Below are 18,752 nucleotides of genomic sequence, written 5' to 3'. Positions count from 1 at the left end.
TTTATACTATACGTTTTTTACAAAATTTTAATTACTTCACCACTTTCAACTTTCTGTTTTTTCGTAGTATCAATTGGATCTTCCTTTTTGCTTACTTCTACTAAAGGCCTCTTTAAAAAATAACTATATCAAGGAAGGTTGCTTCTGCCTACTTTTCACAATGTTCCTGAAACGACTCAGGCAAACGTCATCGAACTGCGCAAGCATTTGACCTGTGTAAGCCTTTTCAGGGTGTCTCTTTTCTACAAATGATTGTACCTTATGAAAAGCAGCTAGAGCATCCTTAATTTCTGTCGTTGTCATAGGGTCGTCCTCCTCCTCCTCACCGCTGCTAGAGAACTCTTCTTGAACGACGTTATGTTGCAGGGCCTCCAATTCCTTCAGGTCATCCGTCGTAAGCTCCTCTTGGTGCTCCACGAGAAGGTCATTGATGTCGTCCTCGTCGACGACCAGCCCCATGGACTTGCCGAGTGCAACGATCTCGTCAAGATCTGGTTGCGAAACAGTTTCAGGATCGTCAACTGTTTCTGAATCTGCACCAGCTTTGCCCACGTCAAATCCCTCGAAGTCTCAGGTGGATACGGCATCAGGCCAGAGTTTCCTCCATGAAGAATTCAAGGTTCGCCTCGAAACATCCTGCCAAGCTTGATCGATAAGTTGGATGCATATCACGATATCGAAATGCTCCTTCCAAAATTAATGCAGGGTGAGGTTCGTGGTATCGGTGATGTCGAAACATCTCTTGAAAAGATGTTTCGTATGCAGCTTCTTGAAGTTCGATATCACTTGCTAGTCCACGGGCTGGAGGAGAGGGGTGTTGTTAGGCAGAAGATAAAGAACCTTGATAAAAGAATACTCCGCTAGGATACCTTCCCCAAGGCCAGGAGGGTGAGCAGGGGCATTGTCCAACAACAGCAGACATTTCTTCACTGTCGGGCTGAAACACAGATTTACCCACTTGGTGAACAAAAGTCTCGTTACCCAGGCTTTTGCATTAGTCCTCCACATCACTGGAAGCTTCTCCTTTAGCACTTTGTGGGCCTTGAAGGCTCGAGGAGTCTCCAAATGATACACAAGTAGGGGTTTCACCTTTCAATCCCCACTGGCGTTCGAACAAAGTATGAGTGTAAGCCTGTCTTTCATAGGCTTATGCCCGGGTAGCTTCTTCTCTTCCTCTGTGATGTACGTTCGACGAGGCATTTTTTTCCAAAAAAGGCCAGTCTCATCACAGTTGTAGACTTGCTGAGAACTGTAGCCTTTGTTGATCGTCATCTCGTCAAATGTCTTAATAAAGGCCTCGGCCACTTTCGTGTCCGAGCTGGCCGCCTCCCTATGCCGCACCACTGAATGGATGCCAGTCCGTTTCCGGAATTTTTCAAACCACCCACAAGAAGCCTTGAAGTCTGGGGTTGGCGTCGCTGTCCCTTCTCCTCCGTCGTCTTCGGCCTGGGCAATCAAATTGCCAAAAATAGCGCTGGCCTTGTGGCAGATTGTCGTCTCGGTTATCGTATCGCCAGCGATTTCTTTGTCTTTTGTCCAGACAAGAAGCAGCCTTTCCATCTCGTCGTGCACGTTGCTCCTCTTGCTAGACAAAATAGTCACACCCTTGGAAGGTGTAGCTGCTTTGATGGCTTCCTTCTGCTTAAGGATGGTGCCTATTGTTGACGGATTTCAGCCATATTCCTTAGCGATCACACTCAACCGTATGCCAGCTTCGTATTTTTTAATGATCTCCATCTTTGTCTGCATAGAAAGCATCCTCTTCTTTCCGTGAACTTCAGCAACTTTCTTGGGACCCATGACTACGTATACAGTGTTCCCCCCGTATTCGCGGGGGATGTGTACCAGGCACCCCCGCAAATAGTTCAAACCCGCGAATAGTTAAAACTCCCTTCTAAAAATGCGTATATCTGCCTATCTTGAAATTTCAAATACCTAATGTATACTTAAAGTATCATCCTACATCAAATATACAATTGAATTGGTATTATTAATATCATTTCAAAGTCATCTTAAACATTTTATCATTAGAAATATATAAACAGGCAAGAACAGAAAAAGAGAGAGAGAGAGAGAGAGAGAGAGAGAGAGAGAGAGAGAGAGAGAGAGAGAGAGAGAGAGAATAACCCCTTATGATAAATACATATATCTTTTCCAGAGAAGAGAGAAAGAGAGGACTGAACAATTATGTTTGTCTGTATATCAATTCTTTTGCTGAGAGAGAGAGAGAGAGAGAGAGAGAGAGAGAGAGAGAGAGAGAGAGAGAGAGAGATAAAAGAAGGAAGAAATAGAAACACCTTATTTAACACCCTACATCAAAGTTACATTAAATTATGATCATATTAATGTATTAATCTTAGAGATAGTATTAATATAATCTCAAAGTAATCCTAAACATTAATACCCTTAAACGTATATACGTACATACATACGTACTCCTAACACTTGCAGCCAAGAGAAAGAGAGAGAGAGAGTTACCACTATGACATACATATCTTGTGGAGAGAGAGAGAGAGAGAGAGAGAGAGAGAGAGAGAGAGAGAGAGAGAGAGAGTTGTCCTTACAGTATTTAAAAGAGTGAAATGAAAAGATTATTGTATTTAAAAGACTCGCATCTGAATTTTGTAATTACAGTTATAGTATTGTTATTATACATATTATAGTATTATGATTGGAAAATATTTATAATAAACTTATTACATACATGTACCATAAAAATTATCTGATCTCAGTAACAGAGAGAGAGAGAGAGAGAGAGAGAGAGAGAGAGAGAGAGAGAGAGAGAGATTGCATAAAAACTATTAAATTTGTTGACCATTGTATGGCACCATTACTTGACATGTTTGACAAGCTTCCCAGCTCCGAGCATCACTGGAGTTATGAAAAGGTAGGGAAATTGATACAGAAAAAGACAAAGGGAAGAATTTTCATTTGAAATTAGTTATTATTATTATTATTATTATTATTATTATTATTATTATTATTATTATTATTATTATTATTATTATTATTATTATTTGATAATATTAATAAACACATGCATCTACCATAAAAATGTTCTCATCTCGGTAAGAGAGAGGAGTTATCCTTATAAGTGAAATGGAAAGGTCATTTTTATCTCTTTAAAATACTACCACATATGAATTTTGTAATTACATGTACAGTTTTATTATTACTGGCAGTCCCGGTTTATGACAGGGGTTCCGTTCTTGAGACACGTAGTAACCCGAAAATCGTCGTAAGCCGGAACATCATCAAAAATCCTAAGAAAACCTTACTTTTAATGCTTTGGGTGCATTAAAAACTATGTAAACTGCATTCTTATTGTATTTTCCATAAAAAAACCTTCAAATATTTATTGTTTTTCATTTTTGGTGTCATATTTCTTGTGCTATATCAGCTTTGTAGGCGTCGTAACCCTGGGAATAATTTCTGATGAATATAATTGAAAAGTGCCTTAACCTCGGAACGTCGTAAGCCGAACCCGTTGTAACCCGGGGACTGCCTATATTATTATTATTATTATTATTATTATTATTATTATTATTATTATTATTATTATTATTATTATTATTTTTATTATTATTATTATTATTTTACTTAGGAAGCAGACCCTCTCTCAAGCATACTTTATTAAAAGTAATGGCTACCTCAGCAGCGTTACACTTGTAGAGATTCTTCTCTATTTTGCGATTACGTAGCGGCTTTTTCCGTGCTACTTAAACAGGCTAGTAGCGCGCCTATAGAGGTTATGGTCGAATACAGGGTCAAAATAGGTGTATATATTTGAATTTTACAGATAAACTATGATACCATAGTCATCAAAGTCATTAACGATTTTCTCTCTCTCTCTCTCTCTCTCTCTCTCTCTCTCTCTTCTCTCTCTCTCTCTCTATCTTCTCTCTCTCTCTCTCGTCTCTCTCTCTCTTCTCTCTCTCTTCTCTCTTCTCTTCTCTCTCCATCTTTCTTAAAGCAAGCTTTCGTCTGGAGCTGCCAGACATCCTTGGGCTGGGAAGCTGAGGGTGGACTGATCTTGGTGCGGTGTCTGCCCTCCTTATATCTGGTTGACAGCAGGGGCTCTGCCCCATGCTTGTCTCCTATTGGCTGGTGGCGGTGAGTCTTCATTTTCATTGGTTGCCTGATCCAGGTCTCAAGCCACTTTCTTCGAGCCGATGGTTGCGTTGCAGCATATCCTGCAGCTGCCTGGACCTCCTGAGCGGCGCTGTAACATTGATGGGCGTTGCGCTACGCTGTGGGACGTCACGGCTAATTCGATTTCCATCGGCTGCAGGAGTACCTCGTTCGGGGGTGTTGTCTTCCGTGGAGTTGTCATGATCGGTGGTGTCATTGTTGGTGGCAGGTCTTCTCATACTCGGAGGGAGGAGAAATTCTTCCTGTGTCGTATTCAGTGTAGGTTTTATTTGCTGGATGAGGAGCGTCTCCAGCAGGGGCAACCGACAGGCATCATGGGCGGGAGATGGCCTCCTGATGTTTGGTGTGGGCGTGATTCTTGATAGCTCCCTCTTGGGCGTAGCACGAGAGTCTCTTTGACAGTCGCATGGTAGTCATACCTATGTAGGCGCCGCTGCATTTGCGAACTGGACATGTATACTGGTACACTACATGCGTCTGCTTCAGGGGTTCTCGTACCTGTGGAGAGGGGTTATTTTTCATAATAAGGTTGCGCGTCCTCCGATTCTGGTAATATATGATTAAGTCGATATTCTTGGTGTCGTCAGTTGGGTATACATTTTCAGAAATAATTTTCTTAATGGAGTCCTCTTCTTCACGGTAATGGGAACTCATGAAGGCTTAGTAGTACAGCTTGATATTATCCTGAGGGCAGGGCTGCGGGCTCTCACTACCGTACCATTTCTCCAGGGCTGTTTGGACTTCCTTGCTGATTAATTTATTAGAGTACCTGTTATTCACAAGTACTTGGGAGGCGCGATCGAGTTCCTGGTGTGTGTCCTGCCAGGTCGAGCAGTGGGAGAGGGCCCTCCTGATGAAGGCCCTGACGGTGGTGCATTTGAATCTGGCGGGGCACTCGCTGTCTTCGTTGAGGCAAATTCCTAAATTGGTCTTCTTTGTGTAGACTGAAGTACGGAGACCACCTTCCATCTTGCTTACAAGGACGTCGAGGAAGAGGAGCCGATCGTCAGAGCTGTGTTCGACTGTGTAATTCAGCACACTACACTGCTGAAATGCTTGACGGAGGGCTTCTACCTCATCCTCGGCATCAACTTGCACAAAGATGTCGTCAATATAACATCCATATCTGCGGGGTTGCTGCATCCTGGCGAAGACCCGTTCCTCCACGGTGCCCATATAAAAGTTAGCGAAGAGGAACCCCATTGGGGAGCCCATCGCCACTACCATCTAGCTGGAAGTTGCCACCCAGAGGCTTCCAAAAGATTCCAAGACAATTTTTGCTATTGTGACCAAGAGTCTTATGAGAACCCTATGGGGAAACATTGGGAGGCTCCAACTAGTTACTTCCTAATGTAACCACATTATTACAACCCAACCCTGTAAGGACTTATTCATGTAGTCTGGTGTAACTCAACTCAACTAGCAAGCACATCAACAAAATTGCACAGTATACACTCGTCTGTAAAAAAGGAAAATTCAGGAAACAAAAACCCAAGATTTCCCTTTACCCTACCCAAAAAAGGCTCGCTTTGATAAAAAATAATTTTTAACATTGTCACCTCCAAAAGTTTTTCCTCATGAACAAATAGGTGGTCAGAAAGGACAACTCCCTACAAAGGGACAATAATCACCTCAGCAGCAAGGGCATCTTTTTCACAAGGTCCAAAAACCTTCTTATAAAGGAAAAGGACAAGCAACGCCTAGAATGCCTATCCAGGGCAAAGGCAGAGGAAGAGGTGAATATTAATTGAAATTGTTTGGGTGAGGGTCAGCTTTGACAACACCACAAGCAATGGAAGTCATCCCCTTGCGGGGACAGCATTATTCTTAATGTGCTGGAGTGGAAATGGTCTCATCCCCCCCTTCCTTTCTGAATGTAATCCTCTATATAGAGGATTACATTCAGAAGGCTCTGTTAGAGGGAGCCATAGAGAAACATGCAGATATTTGCCACCAAGCATGTCTCTTTGGTGTTCCCAAAATGGATTCTTCCTAATGGAGAGTGATCCTCGACCTATCAGCATTTAACAAGCACATTGTTTGCCAAAAGTTTTGGATGACTACCATTTGAATAATCTTCCTTATATGCCACAAATGTGCAATCTGCCCATCTGTTCACGTTCCTTGGTCCTAATATACTCCAGCTTAAGACTTTGAAAAACACCACAACATGACTTACAACCCACAAAATCCTACCCTACCAAACACCAGTTCCATGCATCCTCTTCTGTACGCTCTGTTATTTGGTATTTACTTTTCTGTACTTGGGGAATTGTATGATTACATATCAGTTTACTCAGTGTTATTTTATCTTTATTTTCTGTATTAGTGAAGTGTGGTCGATGTTCAGTGTACGGAAAACATGATGTATTCAAGTTGTGTTGTGACATCAGAGGATGTGATGTCATTGAATTCAAGATGGTGCCGCCGCCATCTTGAATTCAATGACATCACATCCTCTGATGTCACAACACAACTTGAATACATCATGTTTTCCGTACACTGAACATCGCCCACATTTCACTAATACAGAAAATAAAGATAAAATAACATTGAGTAAACTGATATGTAATCATACCATTCCCCAAGACATTCAGTCATTCCAAAAGGGACTTGGATAGCTTCTATAGATCTGAAAAACGCATACTGGCAAGTTCCTATCGCCATTCCCTTTTTAGGGTTCTGGATAGGGAAAGATATGTACAGGTTCAAAGCCATGATCTTTGGGTTAAACATTGCCCCAAGAATTTTTATAAAATGAGCAATGGTAGTTGTTCAGGAATTCAGGAAAGAAAAGTGTGTGTGAAAAACCTAAGAGCAGTGGTCAACAGACTGCAGCCAAAAGGTTTTACAATAAATTAGAGAGAATCCCCCTCACACCCAGCAGATGCTTTCAGGGCTGGGACTGTGTTAGGATACTCTTCACAGCCTGTTGTCTCTCCCCATCAACACCCCATCAACACATATCAAATTAAGCAGTGAAATGTTAAAATAGACAATTATAAGCATTTTAGTTTAAGGGGTACTGTGTACTTGGCAGTTATAAGCATTTTTAGAATGGATTTTTGCATTTCCGCAGCAGGTTCTGGAACCTATTCCCTCATAAAAGTGGGGAAGCACTGTAATCCATACTAACTAACAACTGTCTCTCTTATTTTAGTGTCTTTATTTACTTCTCTCTTAATCCTTGTATGTTATAAATATGTTGAATTCTAGTCTGTCTTTTTTGAATTTCTATTACATTTTTAAAAGAAGTACCTTTTTCAACAGAGTCATACACAACAAAGGACGTGAGTATGATGAGTATGGATTCTGCAACACTGCCCCTGAAGAAGGAACGCTGCATTCTAAAGCAGCATACTTACAAAAACAGTCAATGGCACTTGCAAATCAAGTTCAGGTGAGTTGACATCAGAGGTGTTCATAGGGGATCACATAAGCTTAGTTTGTTCCAAGTGTTTCAGTAAACAATCTAGCATGTTGACATTGTAGCTTGATCTTACTGCTATATATAATTTGGATTACATTTTACTTAGTATGATGGTAGATGGAAACTTCATTGTGGTGAGACCCATTTCACTTTTATCATTTCACATTATCATTAACATTTTATTTTTTATCAAATTTAACTCCAATGGGGTTCATCATGAAATGGCTACTCTCCACCCTCTTTTGTATTCCTAACTTCTTACCTGAACTTCTATCTAGTTTAGGTCTTCAGTTATGCTTATTCTCCAGTATTTTTTGTTTCTACCTTATTTTGACTACTCTGACTAATATCAGCAAACCATATTAATCTGAGTGGTCAGCCTATTTTATCATCTTCTGAACACCTTATTTCATAGCAACTTCTTCATTTGTTAGATTATCTAACTAACTTCAGCCATGGATTTAAGTCAGACCTGTTTGAAATTCCATTTTATACATATGAAACTCACAAAGTATAATTATATTGCTTACAGTTCACTCTCCGGCAGCTTAAGATTATATAATCACTGTAGCACTAGTTACATTGTTGGTGTAGGTATCACCTTGCCCACTTATGGGGTAAGAGAGGAACACTTTCAGCAAGTTGTTAACTACGCACCTATACTCTGTTTTTTTCCATCTGTCCATCTGCCTGTGGTGTTTTCGCATGGTAACACTGCGTCCCGGGCTTTAAATAGTTATGCTATGTGTAAGTTTTAGGTAAATAAAAGGATATCTGGGTGTACATTTGCAAATGAAAAGTGTTTTAATAAATTACTGTATGCTAATCACACCGTTAATATTCGAAATAGGATATTACAGTAGTACCTTGAGATACGAAAGGCTCTACTTACGAAAAACTCGAGATACGAAAGCCAATGCGAAAAATTTTACTGCTCTACATACGAAAAGGTTTCAAGATACGAAAGGTTGTTGCTGTAAAGTCCCGAGATTCGCCCGGACCACCGAGAACAATTTTAAAACTCCCGCGCCGCCAACTGAGTAAACTCGCCACCATCCTCCCACTCTCCCATTGGTTCCTGATGCTAGTCACCCCATAAGGTCCTGCTCTCCTATTGGTCAGCATCTACCCCTTGTACTTTAAGTATTCTATTGGTAAAAGGTTGCTGTAAATTGAAAAACTTATTCATGCAATACATTTAATATTAGGTAAAGATAGAATAAAGAATAGAAATGAATGGTTATCATACTGTTTGGTAGTTTCAGTAGTTGAAGAGAGATAATGAAAATTTATGGCTTACTGTGTAAAAGTGATTGCTTGGCGATCGTTCGATACTAGTAAGTGCTGGATGTAAACAGACGTTTGGAAGCTTTTTTTTTTTTTTTTTTATAGTTAATGGTTACTAAATAATTATTTGAAATGAGTACATGCAATACATTTAATAAAAAAAATTGTGAATTAGATTTCAGAAAATATAAAATAAATCAGTCTGCCAACAAATAGGTATTTTTTAGAATTCTTCTTCTGTTTTATTATTACCTTACGTATTACGTATGTTTCAACTTTCATTACAGCTGTCAGTAACTCGGTATCTCCATTAGGTAAAGATAGAATAAAGAATAGAAATGAATGGTTATTATACTGTTTGGTGGTTTCATTAGTTGAAGAGAGATATTAATGACAATTTATGGCTTACTGTGTGCTAGGAAAAATGATTGCTTGGCGCTCGTTCGATACTCATAAGAATGTAAACAATCGATAGGAAGGTTTGTTTTTTCTTTGTTTGTGTATTATAGTTAATGATTAATTAATAATTATTTGAAATTAGTACATACTGATTATTTATACATTTTATTGGCATATTCTAAGCTTTTAGCTCTTAGATTTTTAGATGTCAAAAATCTAGACTAGGCTACAGTAGCCACCGCTAACATAGGCTAGGCTTATTGCTAGGGGACATATGCTAAAGTCCTAATATATGCAGTAAAAATGGGGTTGAACATTACATGCAGTTCAATATTACTCAAGTATGTACAGTATTTTGCCTTTTTGGAGACATATTTCTTCCGTCGTAACCCTAGAACATGTGTTTTAGGCCTGGAAATATAATTTACTGGGGTGTTTTTGGAGGGCTTGGAACGGATTAGCCATTTTACATGTAAAATGTGTTCCAAGATACGAAAAACTCATAATACGAAGGCCGTCTCGGAACGGATTAATTTCGTATCTCGAGGTACCACTATATTATTATTGTTGAATCATGAATGGAAGCTGAATGTAACTATCTAAAGCCCGGGACGCAGTGTTACCATACGCATACACCACAGCCGGATGGACAGATGGAAAAAAACAGAGTATAGTTGGAAGCACTCTGCTTAAGATTGATTTTTATTATTATTTTGCCATCGGATGTTTGGTAAAGTATTGATAGCCATAGGCAGTCAGGGCAATTATTGAATTTAACTTGTTTAAGACCACTCTTCTTTCTTCATTATGTCTGAGACTAGTTCTGCTAGGATAAGGTATTGTAGCAAAGGCTGCAATACCAGAGTAACCAAGAAGTATGATTCGGCCCCACTGTGCAAGTATGTAGGGGACAGGAGTGTCAATTGATAAGACTTACAGTGAATGTGCTGAATGGGATGCTAAGAAGTGGAAAACTTTGGGTTCTCATTTGGCCAAATTAGACAGAGATAGGAGAAGTAAGGCAGCCACTAGAGCTGAGTCTAAGACAGTAGAGAGTAAGTCTTCGAATACGTAGTTCCAGTAAATCATGAATAGATGATTCTAATGTTTCTGTGCCTCTTCTCGCTTTGTTAGCTGATTCTCCCACTAAATTACCTGCTCCCTTACCCAGCTCCCCTGCTTCTGAACCTGACACCCTTGCCAGCATCGAATCTAAGATTAGTAAGTGTCCCAATGCTAAAATGGTGATGATTGTGGAGACAGTGTCTCAGTTAGCTGCATCAGTGGGTACCCTCATGGAAAAAGAGGAAAATAAAAGTGCTGTTAGTTAAGTGTCAGTGGAGGTGGCGACTTTTTGTCCCGCTGATGCTCCTAGGCAAAGGTCATTGGCGCACTTCCCTCCACGGAGTAGTGGTACCGAAAGGAAGGTTCCAGCCCTGTGTATGGGCAACAATGACTGTAGTGATGAGTCTCAGCCACTGGAAAAGGCATGTCTCACACAAGGTTAGCTCTTCCCCAGTGCCTAGCAAGAGATTTAGGGAGTCAGAGCTTCCTGCAGCTTTTTGGACTCTTTGGAATGTTTTTTGCCAGAGTGCCCTGAAGTAGTGCCTAATAGCCCTGCCTTCCAAAATGTTCTGCTTCATCTTCTCGGGAGCGCCTGATAGGTTCTGAGAATTTTCCACCTAAATTTCCTCAGAAAATCGCTTGTTTGTCGATGTTGACGAATGGGCAGGGTCATTGTCATGTGCAAAAGAATGCCCTTATGAAGTTTTCCTGGCCTTCTTTGGACAAAAGCTGTTTTATTTAAGTAACTTACCAAGTAATTACACAGCTATAAGTTTCTAACATTATGACTGCTAGAAATTTAAAAATTTTGGAAAGTGTAGTATGTAGTGCTTTTTTGTTTCGGCTGTATGTAGAGTGCCCTGCTCACTTTCAGGGAAGAATAGGTCACCGGATGGTTGTGGTTTTTTCACTGGTTGGGTGATGTATTCCATTTTTTGGTAGCGCTAGTTATATTAACTTAGATTATCACTGATTTTGAATCATTAATTTTACTTTTAATTGAATTATGTCGGACTCTAGTTCCTCTAGTGTTAGGTTTTGCAGCAAAGGCTGCAAAATGAGATTGACATCTGCTAAATATGACGCTCATACTATGTGTAGTATGTGCAGAGGACAAGTTTGTTCTTTTACTCTGACTTGTGATGAGTGTAAAGATTGGGATAAGTAGAAATGGCAGGTGTTAGATGCTTTTAATGAAACTGAAACGTGATAGAAGTAGGAAAGTGGCCACTAGAGACGAGGCTATGACCGCTAATCAGGTGAGTTTACCTAGGATTTATGATATTGATGATGTGGATATTCCTCTGTTACCGTTGACTGCCTTTTCTCCCAATAATAATTCTCCAACTCTCCTCTCTACACTAATTCCTGGCTCCCTTTCTTTGAAACTCGGTGCCATCGCCAAGCTCAAAGAACAGATAGACCATAAGTTTAGTACTTAGTTTATTGGTCATTACAGTGGCCCCAGTTGGGACTAGGGTTAAGAGTGTTAATGGATTAAGATGAATAGTTTTAGTGCAAGTACGGTGCAAGGAGGTGACTATCAGTCCCACCAACGCTCCTAGATCAAGGTCCCTGCTAAACTTCCCTGCACCCGGGAGGAAGCAAACTGGCAGTCCAAGGGAGGTCAGTGGGGTTTGGCCTTGGGTAGTTGCTCCCTCAAACAAGCCGGTTGAACACATACCCCTTGGACTCATTAGCCAGCCATTGGAAAGGTGCCTGGATGGATATACATATGCTTTCGTCAAGTGACTTGGACACATGTTTATACAGGACATAGCAGATGTTTTGCTGATGTTTCCAGACCACTGAAAAGGCCTTCTATGCCGAAAGATGATTCTCCTTCATTCGAGAAATGTGCGAAAGAGCGAGAGCGCAGTCCTCTCTCCTCTTGTAGTTTTTGGGAGAGCAGAAGTCTGACTCTTGATCATGCAGCTCCTTATACTCTGATCAAATTTGAACACTCCATTATGTTCTAAGATAGGGTTAACTGTCAATGTATTGAAAAGATGATAGTGATAACGTAGTAAACTGTACACTGGTTTCCAACTTGAGCAAGGATAAAGGATTCGTGAACTCGTGGTTTGTTGCAAATTTAACCGACTGTTGGAAGGTAAACAAGGTTTTCCATGAACTTTTTGGATTGCCCTTGTATATAAAACATTATTTTATTATAAAAATATCATGTTTCTCTGCAAGTGTCCTTGCTTTGTTCTTTAGAGTTGTGAAATAAACATGATCAGTTCCTGTTTAGGCTAATAGGCTAATAAATTGTAATGCAACATTTTAAACTATTCCTAAAAAAAAAGAAACCAGGAAGTTTCATTGCTAGCCAAGGCTAGGTTATATATTAGATATCAAGTATCAAACTTGCAGCCCTATTTATGATAGGAAGCTGTAAAGCGACAATACTGATTACTGCATTATAAAAAGATTGATATTGTGTGGCACTTATAGTATTGAACATAATCCTGCCAAACAGAGCAATTCCCATATATTTACAAGCCAAGCTTCAACCATAGTGGGAACAGCAGAATGTTATAGACCCATTGGCTCAGTAGGGAAAGGATCTTAGGGCAGAAAAGGAAACTGAGAAGTTAAGGTAAACTATGGGAAAAGAATAACAAGGAAAAATAAATAAGAGCAAATGAGGCAAATAACAAATATGTGTACAGTGAAATGAGACTTATGTTCAACTGCTCACAAAAAATCATCTGCAACAAGTTTAAACTTCTAACATTTCAACAGCTATAGGATTAAGATGGTCATTCCACTCTTTGGTTACAAACAAAATGTTGTATTTCAGTGTTGCGAGAAGGGGAATAAGTATATTTGAGTTCTTTAGCCATGTCAGAAGAGTATTTTTTTTCATTATATTATCAGAATGTACTGTTAGTGAATCATTTGAGTAGTACTTGGTGTCTTGTAACTATCAGGTTCCAATAATTTGGCATAGTTTTGAAATAGTTCATTGAAGGTGATTGTACATTACTGTAAACTTTTTCCTTTGCAGCAAAATGGTAATTCTTGGGAAGAGAGATGGGAGAGCTTCTTAGCTGGGACAAGTGCAAAAGAGCTCCCAACTTGCCCTGAATTGAAGTATCTTATTCGAGGAGGTATTCCTTACCAGTATAAGGTAATTATTTCAAAGTCTACATTAATTTCGTGTTACTAGGGCTCATTCTGTAAATAGTAAGATATTTTTTTAAATGTGCTGAAGTTTAGTTGATAAGAATGTAAGTATGTACTCTGTACCCTTAATTTATCGCACAACAAACCAGTTACGTGTAATAGCCTATAATCAGGATCAACAAAAACTTTTAGAGAATAGAATCCCTCACTAAAAAGAAATGTGTATATTACCTTTACTGCACATGAATGTTTTAAGCACCAATTACAGTCAGTATTCATGTGCTGGTAGTGGTGAGTGCTTTACTTATCCTTAGGCCAGTGCTGCCAGCGGGTACAACCATAACAATATTCATCACTTTTTCTCTGTCCAAGAATTCTTGCTTTTTTATTTTTTATTTTACAGTCTTCATTTTATTTATCATTAAGTTTTTTGTTATGATATTCATTTAGACATAGACTCCCAGGAATTGGCTGCATTGTCTCTCTCATAAAATTATTACATTTCATATTAGTATTCAACATAATAAAGAGAAGATACTAAAGAGATTAGACTACTGTCAAGGATACCTAGAAAACTAAAGGAGTGTGTTAAAAACAACAAGAACACAGACATAAATAAGTACTAGGAAGTCTGTAGAAGAATACACAGAAAAATGCTCTAGATGTATACCATTAAAGCAAATACCAACAAATGGCAACCCTCAGCCTAAGTTGTTTAACAGAGAAATAAAAAATGAAATAAGAGGAGGAGACAGATTGCATAAATCAATGAATCTAGACCCAACACCAGAAGAAGCAAGCAGTCATAAAGAACTCTATTAGTAAGAAATTCCAAGATAAATGAGGACAAGAGAGTTGCATCAGTTTGTAAAGAAAACCAAAAAGAATTCTTTGCACATGTTAATAGTAGGAAACAAACCAATAAAAAGGTCCCTTAATAGACAATAGAGGAACCCTGGTGAACTCAGATTTGGAAAAAACAGTTACTGAATAAATTTTTGTTCATACGCGAACAAACCTTCGGTCTTAACAATAGGATAATTTCTAGCGCCTAGCTGGATCCGGTTAAAAAGCATATGAAAGCAAGGAATCTTGTGATATCTGGCAATGCATGCGTAGATCGGGTGAAGAGTGGTCAACGACTAGGCACCTACGCCACTGTGTCAGTCTTCATTAAGCGCCTAGGCGAGAGTCGTGGTTGACCTCTCTCGGCCTTTACCCAGTTCATTGCCCGTTTCATTTGTGTTTAGGTTGTGTGTGTGTGGCTGATATTGTGGCTTCTGCTTCTTCTTGGCTGCGTCAACGTGGGCCCTGGAATTCCAGGTTTTCCATGTTCTTGTTTTTTGGCTTCGGTGGCGACTGATCCCCACATCACGTGTAGCAGGTGCCGTTCTAATTTTTGTACTATAATGAATTCTTGCACAGAATGCCGGGCATGGCCTAAAGAGCAGTGGAAGTTGTTTTATAGCAAGAGAGAGCATCGGAGGGTTCTGACTCTTCTTTCATGGGAAGGTTTTTCGCCTCTTCCCCAATGCTTCGTCTCCTGCAGTATTCACCCCCCATAGTAGCGTTGTGCCTGTGTCTTCTTCCTTTTCTTCCATTGATTCATCGCTGGAAGTATCGGGAGGCCCCCAGGCTGATTTTTGTAATGTTGCCCCTTCTTCGGGAGTTAATTTGATTCCCGGGAAGCAGGAGGCTTTTTCATCATTCTCATTTGTTTCAGAGTTGGAGGCGTCCAAGATGGCAGCGATTTGGAAGACGCTCGGGCTAGGGGTTCTTCCGTCCTTGGAGGGGTTGCTAGCCCAAATTATGGAGGCTCGCTACCCCCCCTCCTCAGGCTGGCCAGGCCCTCCCCCCTCCTCCCAGCCTCGTCTTCATGGGTAGCCAAAGTTAGCCATCTTGTATTGCTCCGCCAGTGACTGTTGCCGCTTCTTCAAGTTAGAGGGAAGCCTTGGCATCAGTCCCATTGATGATGTCACAGGATCAGTCTTTGTGTATTCCTCTGTCAGTGGCGTCTGCTTCCCCTTCAGACCGAGGGGAAGCTGTGACATCATCACCACTTGTTACGTCACTTCCATCGATTACGTCACTCCCAGTCGTCTCCTCTGCACTGCCTCTCTCAGCCATGACATCATCTCTGCCGCCCAGTTTGCTGTATCTCCCCTTCCATGCCATTGGAGCCTTCTTTTGCAGATCAGTCTGAGGTTATATGCCAGGCAGTGCTCTGTTTTGGATGATAAGTTGGCTGCCTTGTCGGCTGGGAGGACTGGAAGGAAACGTGTTGCATCGTTCCCGCCTCCTGCGAAGAGGTCCTATAAGAAACCAGTGCTGTCTTCCTCTCCCTCTTCCCCCTCTACGCCGCATCGGGGTATCAAGCGTTGGAAGGCTAAGGACTTTGCTCTTTCTTCGCCAACTTGTTGGTGTTTCAGAGAGTTAGTGTATCTTCCCTTTTGCAATCTGCAGTGGCTGCTTCGTCCTCTGCATCGAATCGTGAGCATGTTGCAACCTCCCCCGTCCATGCATGTTGCGAGCGTGTTGCAACTTCCCCAGTCCGTGCACATGATGCAAATGCTCCTACTTCCCCAGAACCTATTCGTCGCCGTAAGGATCTCAAGGCGCCTGTCAAGAGGTCGAAGGTGGTGAGCACGTAGTTGGTGCAGCTGGAGTGTTTGCTTGCCTCTCTCCCTGGTGCTTCCAAGAGTTGACTCTGGGGGATTTTCCTTCAATCTCAAGTGTTCGGGATTCCTCTCCAATTCACGTTTGTACGTCTGTCACAACTGTGACCATTCACAGACATGTTAATGAGTCATTTGTTGGAGGAGTGCATAGTGATGTTCCTAGTGTTGTAGTGGGTTCATCTCGGGAGCTGATGCATGGACCTATCCCAGACAGGTTAGTTGGTGTTTTGGGCTGTTTGGTTGCTGATCCTAACGTTAATTTTAATGAGGAAGGTTCCTTAGAGGAGCCTACACATCCTTCTCGTTGTCGGTCTCCGTTGCCGGAGGAGGAGGAGGGACACACACAAGAGTTTTTGTCTTCCTTTTCGGAAGTTGTTGATCTCATTCGTGGGTTCAACAATTTGGAAAGTAGGACTCAGGCTCAGTCATCTTACACTCCTTCTTGCTTGAAAGCCTTGGTGGGAGCTACGCAGGATCCCAAATCATCTCTTCAGCTTCCCTTGTTGGGGCACTTCCAGTCAGTCTTGCATAAGGTTAACACCTCTGTTTCAGACTGGGACAATTCGATTCGCTCTAAAGGCTCTACCAAACTACTACCCCTGCCTCTCACAAGACATAGGAAGTACCATGCTACAAACTCTACATTTTTTTATGTCGCACCATCCTAACCCAGACGTTATTCGCCTTAAGCCGGGATTGACTTTGGAGCAGGTGAGGTCGGTGGCTCTGTCCTTGTCTCTACAAGATGCCTCAGCATTGAAATCTATGGCAGCCTCCATGTTGCAGACAGTTTCTTAGCTGGACTTCTGGTCTGTGGTTATTGCCAAGGAAGCTTCTGACAGGTCCCCAGAAGGGTTGGTGAGTGCATCCACGCTTGCCAGTCTGTTGCAGTCCGGAGGCAAGGCATTTTCTTATATGGCTCACCTCAGTGTTAATTTATGGGCTAACTTTCTGATTAGAAGAGACGCGGCTTTATCTAGGATGGAGATATCAGTTGACACAGAGTCTTGCTGGCATTGAGAAACGGTGATCTGTTGGAGTCTCAAGTTTTGTTTCCTCGGACCGAGCTTGAAAATGCAATAGTCTGGCGCCGGGCTAACACCAAAAAACAGACTAGTGCACCAGGCCGTGTCTAAGTCGGAGTCTCTTCCTCGGAGACGTCCAGTTCCTCCTCCTTCCCCTGTCCAGCAGCAGTCAAGAAGATCGTCGCCTGGTAGGCCGTCGAGGAGTTAGATTTTGGCAGGGTCTTCCTGTTTGGCTCAGCCTAGGTCAGAGGACCAATGTCCCTTTCTTACTCGTTCCTTTAAGCCAAGAAGGGGCCCAAGGGGCAGAGGTAAAGGGGGCCGTTGGAGAAGATGCTGGACAAGGATGCGATAGAGGAAGTGGTGCGTCCGTCTCTGGGGTTTTAGAGTCACATCTTCTTGGTGCCCAAGGCGTCGGGAGGATGGAGACCTGTGATCAACTTGTCCACCTTGGATCACTTCATCAGGAAGACACGGTTCAAGATGGAGACCCCGCGTTCGGTGTTGGCAGCCTTGAGGGAAGGCAACTTCATGCTGTCGATAGACTTAAGGGACACATACTTCCAAATCCCTATTCATCCGATGTCCAGGAAGTTCCTTCGCTTCTCTCTTGCGGACAAGGTCTTCGAGTTCAAAGTCCTGTGCTTCGGGCTGACAACAGCCCCTCAAGTGTTCACAAGGGTTTTCTCTCTCATGTCAAGTTGGGCCCATGCTCAGGGGATCCGTTTGCTGAGGTACCTCGATGATTGGTTGGCCTTGGCAGTTTCCAGGGAAAAGCTGCTGCAAGACAGGGATCGTCTTCTTCGGTTCTGTCTAGAACTGGGCATCGTAGTCAACCAGGAAAAGTTGAACCTCATACCCAGTCAAAGGATTCTCTACCTGGGCATGGTCATCGATATGACAGTGGCAAAAATGTTCCCATTGGACCAGGATTGGAGAAGTTGCGAGTGGTGGCGCGCAACTTCCTGTCGGAACGACATTAGTCAGCTCATCATTGACAGGTTCTTCTAGAAGTGTTGTCTTCCTTGGAGAAGCTGGTCCCTCATGGGCGTCTTCATCTTCGGTCTCTGCAATAAAGACTGGGAGAATTCTGGTCTCCGGCAGGGAAATCACCTTTGTTAAGGGTTCCTCTGTCTGGAAGGGAGAGAAGACTTTCATTGGTGATTGGAGGACTGGAATCTTTTGAAGGGTGTCCTTCTGCGTTCTCTTCCACTGGACTTCCTTCTGTTCTCAGACGCCTCCCTCACAGGTTGGGTGGCTCATTTAGGTGGCCTCATTGCTTCAGGTGTTTGGAGTTTGGAGGACAAGCAGCAACATATCAACATCTTGGAGTTGAAGGCAGCCTTCCTGGGTCTGAAGGAGTTTCGGGAGAAGGTAGAAGGTCATTCTGTCGTTCTCGTCAGACAACACCATGGTGGTAGCCTACGTGAACAAACAGGGAGGCCTGGTTTCTCGTCAACTTCACACCTTGACCGTCAAGGTTCACAAGTGGGCAGTCAGCAATTCGGTAGAGCTCTCAGCCAGGTACCAGGTATATCCTAGGCAAACGGAATGTGGTTCCAGACAAACTCAGTCGTCGGGATAAGA

General features: G+C 41.9%; 1 protein-coding gene across 3 annotated transcripts in view; it reads left to right on the top strand.

The window, feature by feature from the left end:
• LOC135201857 (TBC1 domain family member 2B-like) overlaps positions 1-18,752 on the top strand; it is a 641,388-nt gene that overhangs the window by 218,047 nt on the left and 404,589 nt on the right. For all 3 annotated transcript variants that reach the window (XR_010311621.1, XM_064231151.1, XM_064231152.1), the window contains exons 10-11: positions 7,423-7,552; positions 13,347-13,469. Coding sequence is in view for 2 of the 3 variants with exons in the window: in XM_064231151.1 (XP_064087221.1) it covers positions 7,423-7,552; positions 13,347-13,469 (253 nt within the window). In the remaining variant the exon portion in view is untranslated. The remainder of the gene's footprint in view (positions 1-7,422; positions 7,553-13,346; positions 13,470-18,752) is intronic.

Source organism: Macrobrachium nipponense, chromosome 28 (genome assembly GCF_015104395.2).
Source record: "Macrobrachium nipponense isolate FS-2020 chromosome 28, ASM1510439v2, whole genome shotgun sequence".
Taxonomy (NCBI): domain Eukaryota; kingdom Metazoa; phylum Arthropoda; class Malacostraca; order Decapoda; family Palaemonidae; genus Macrobrachium; species Macrobrachium nipponense.
This window is presented reverse-complemented; position numbering and strand designations above follow the sequence as displayed.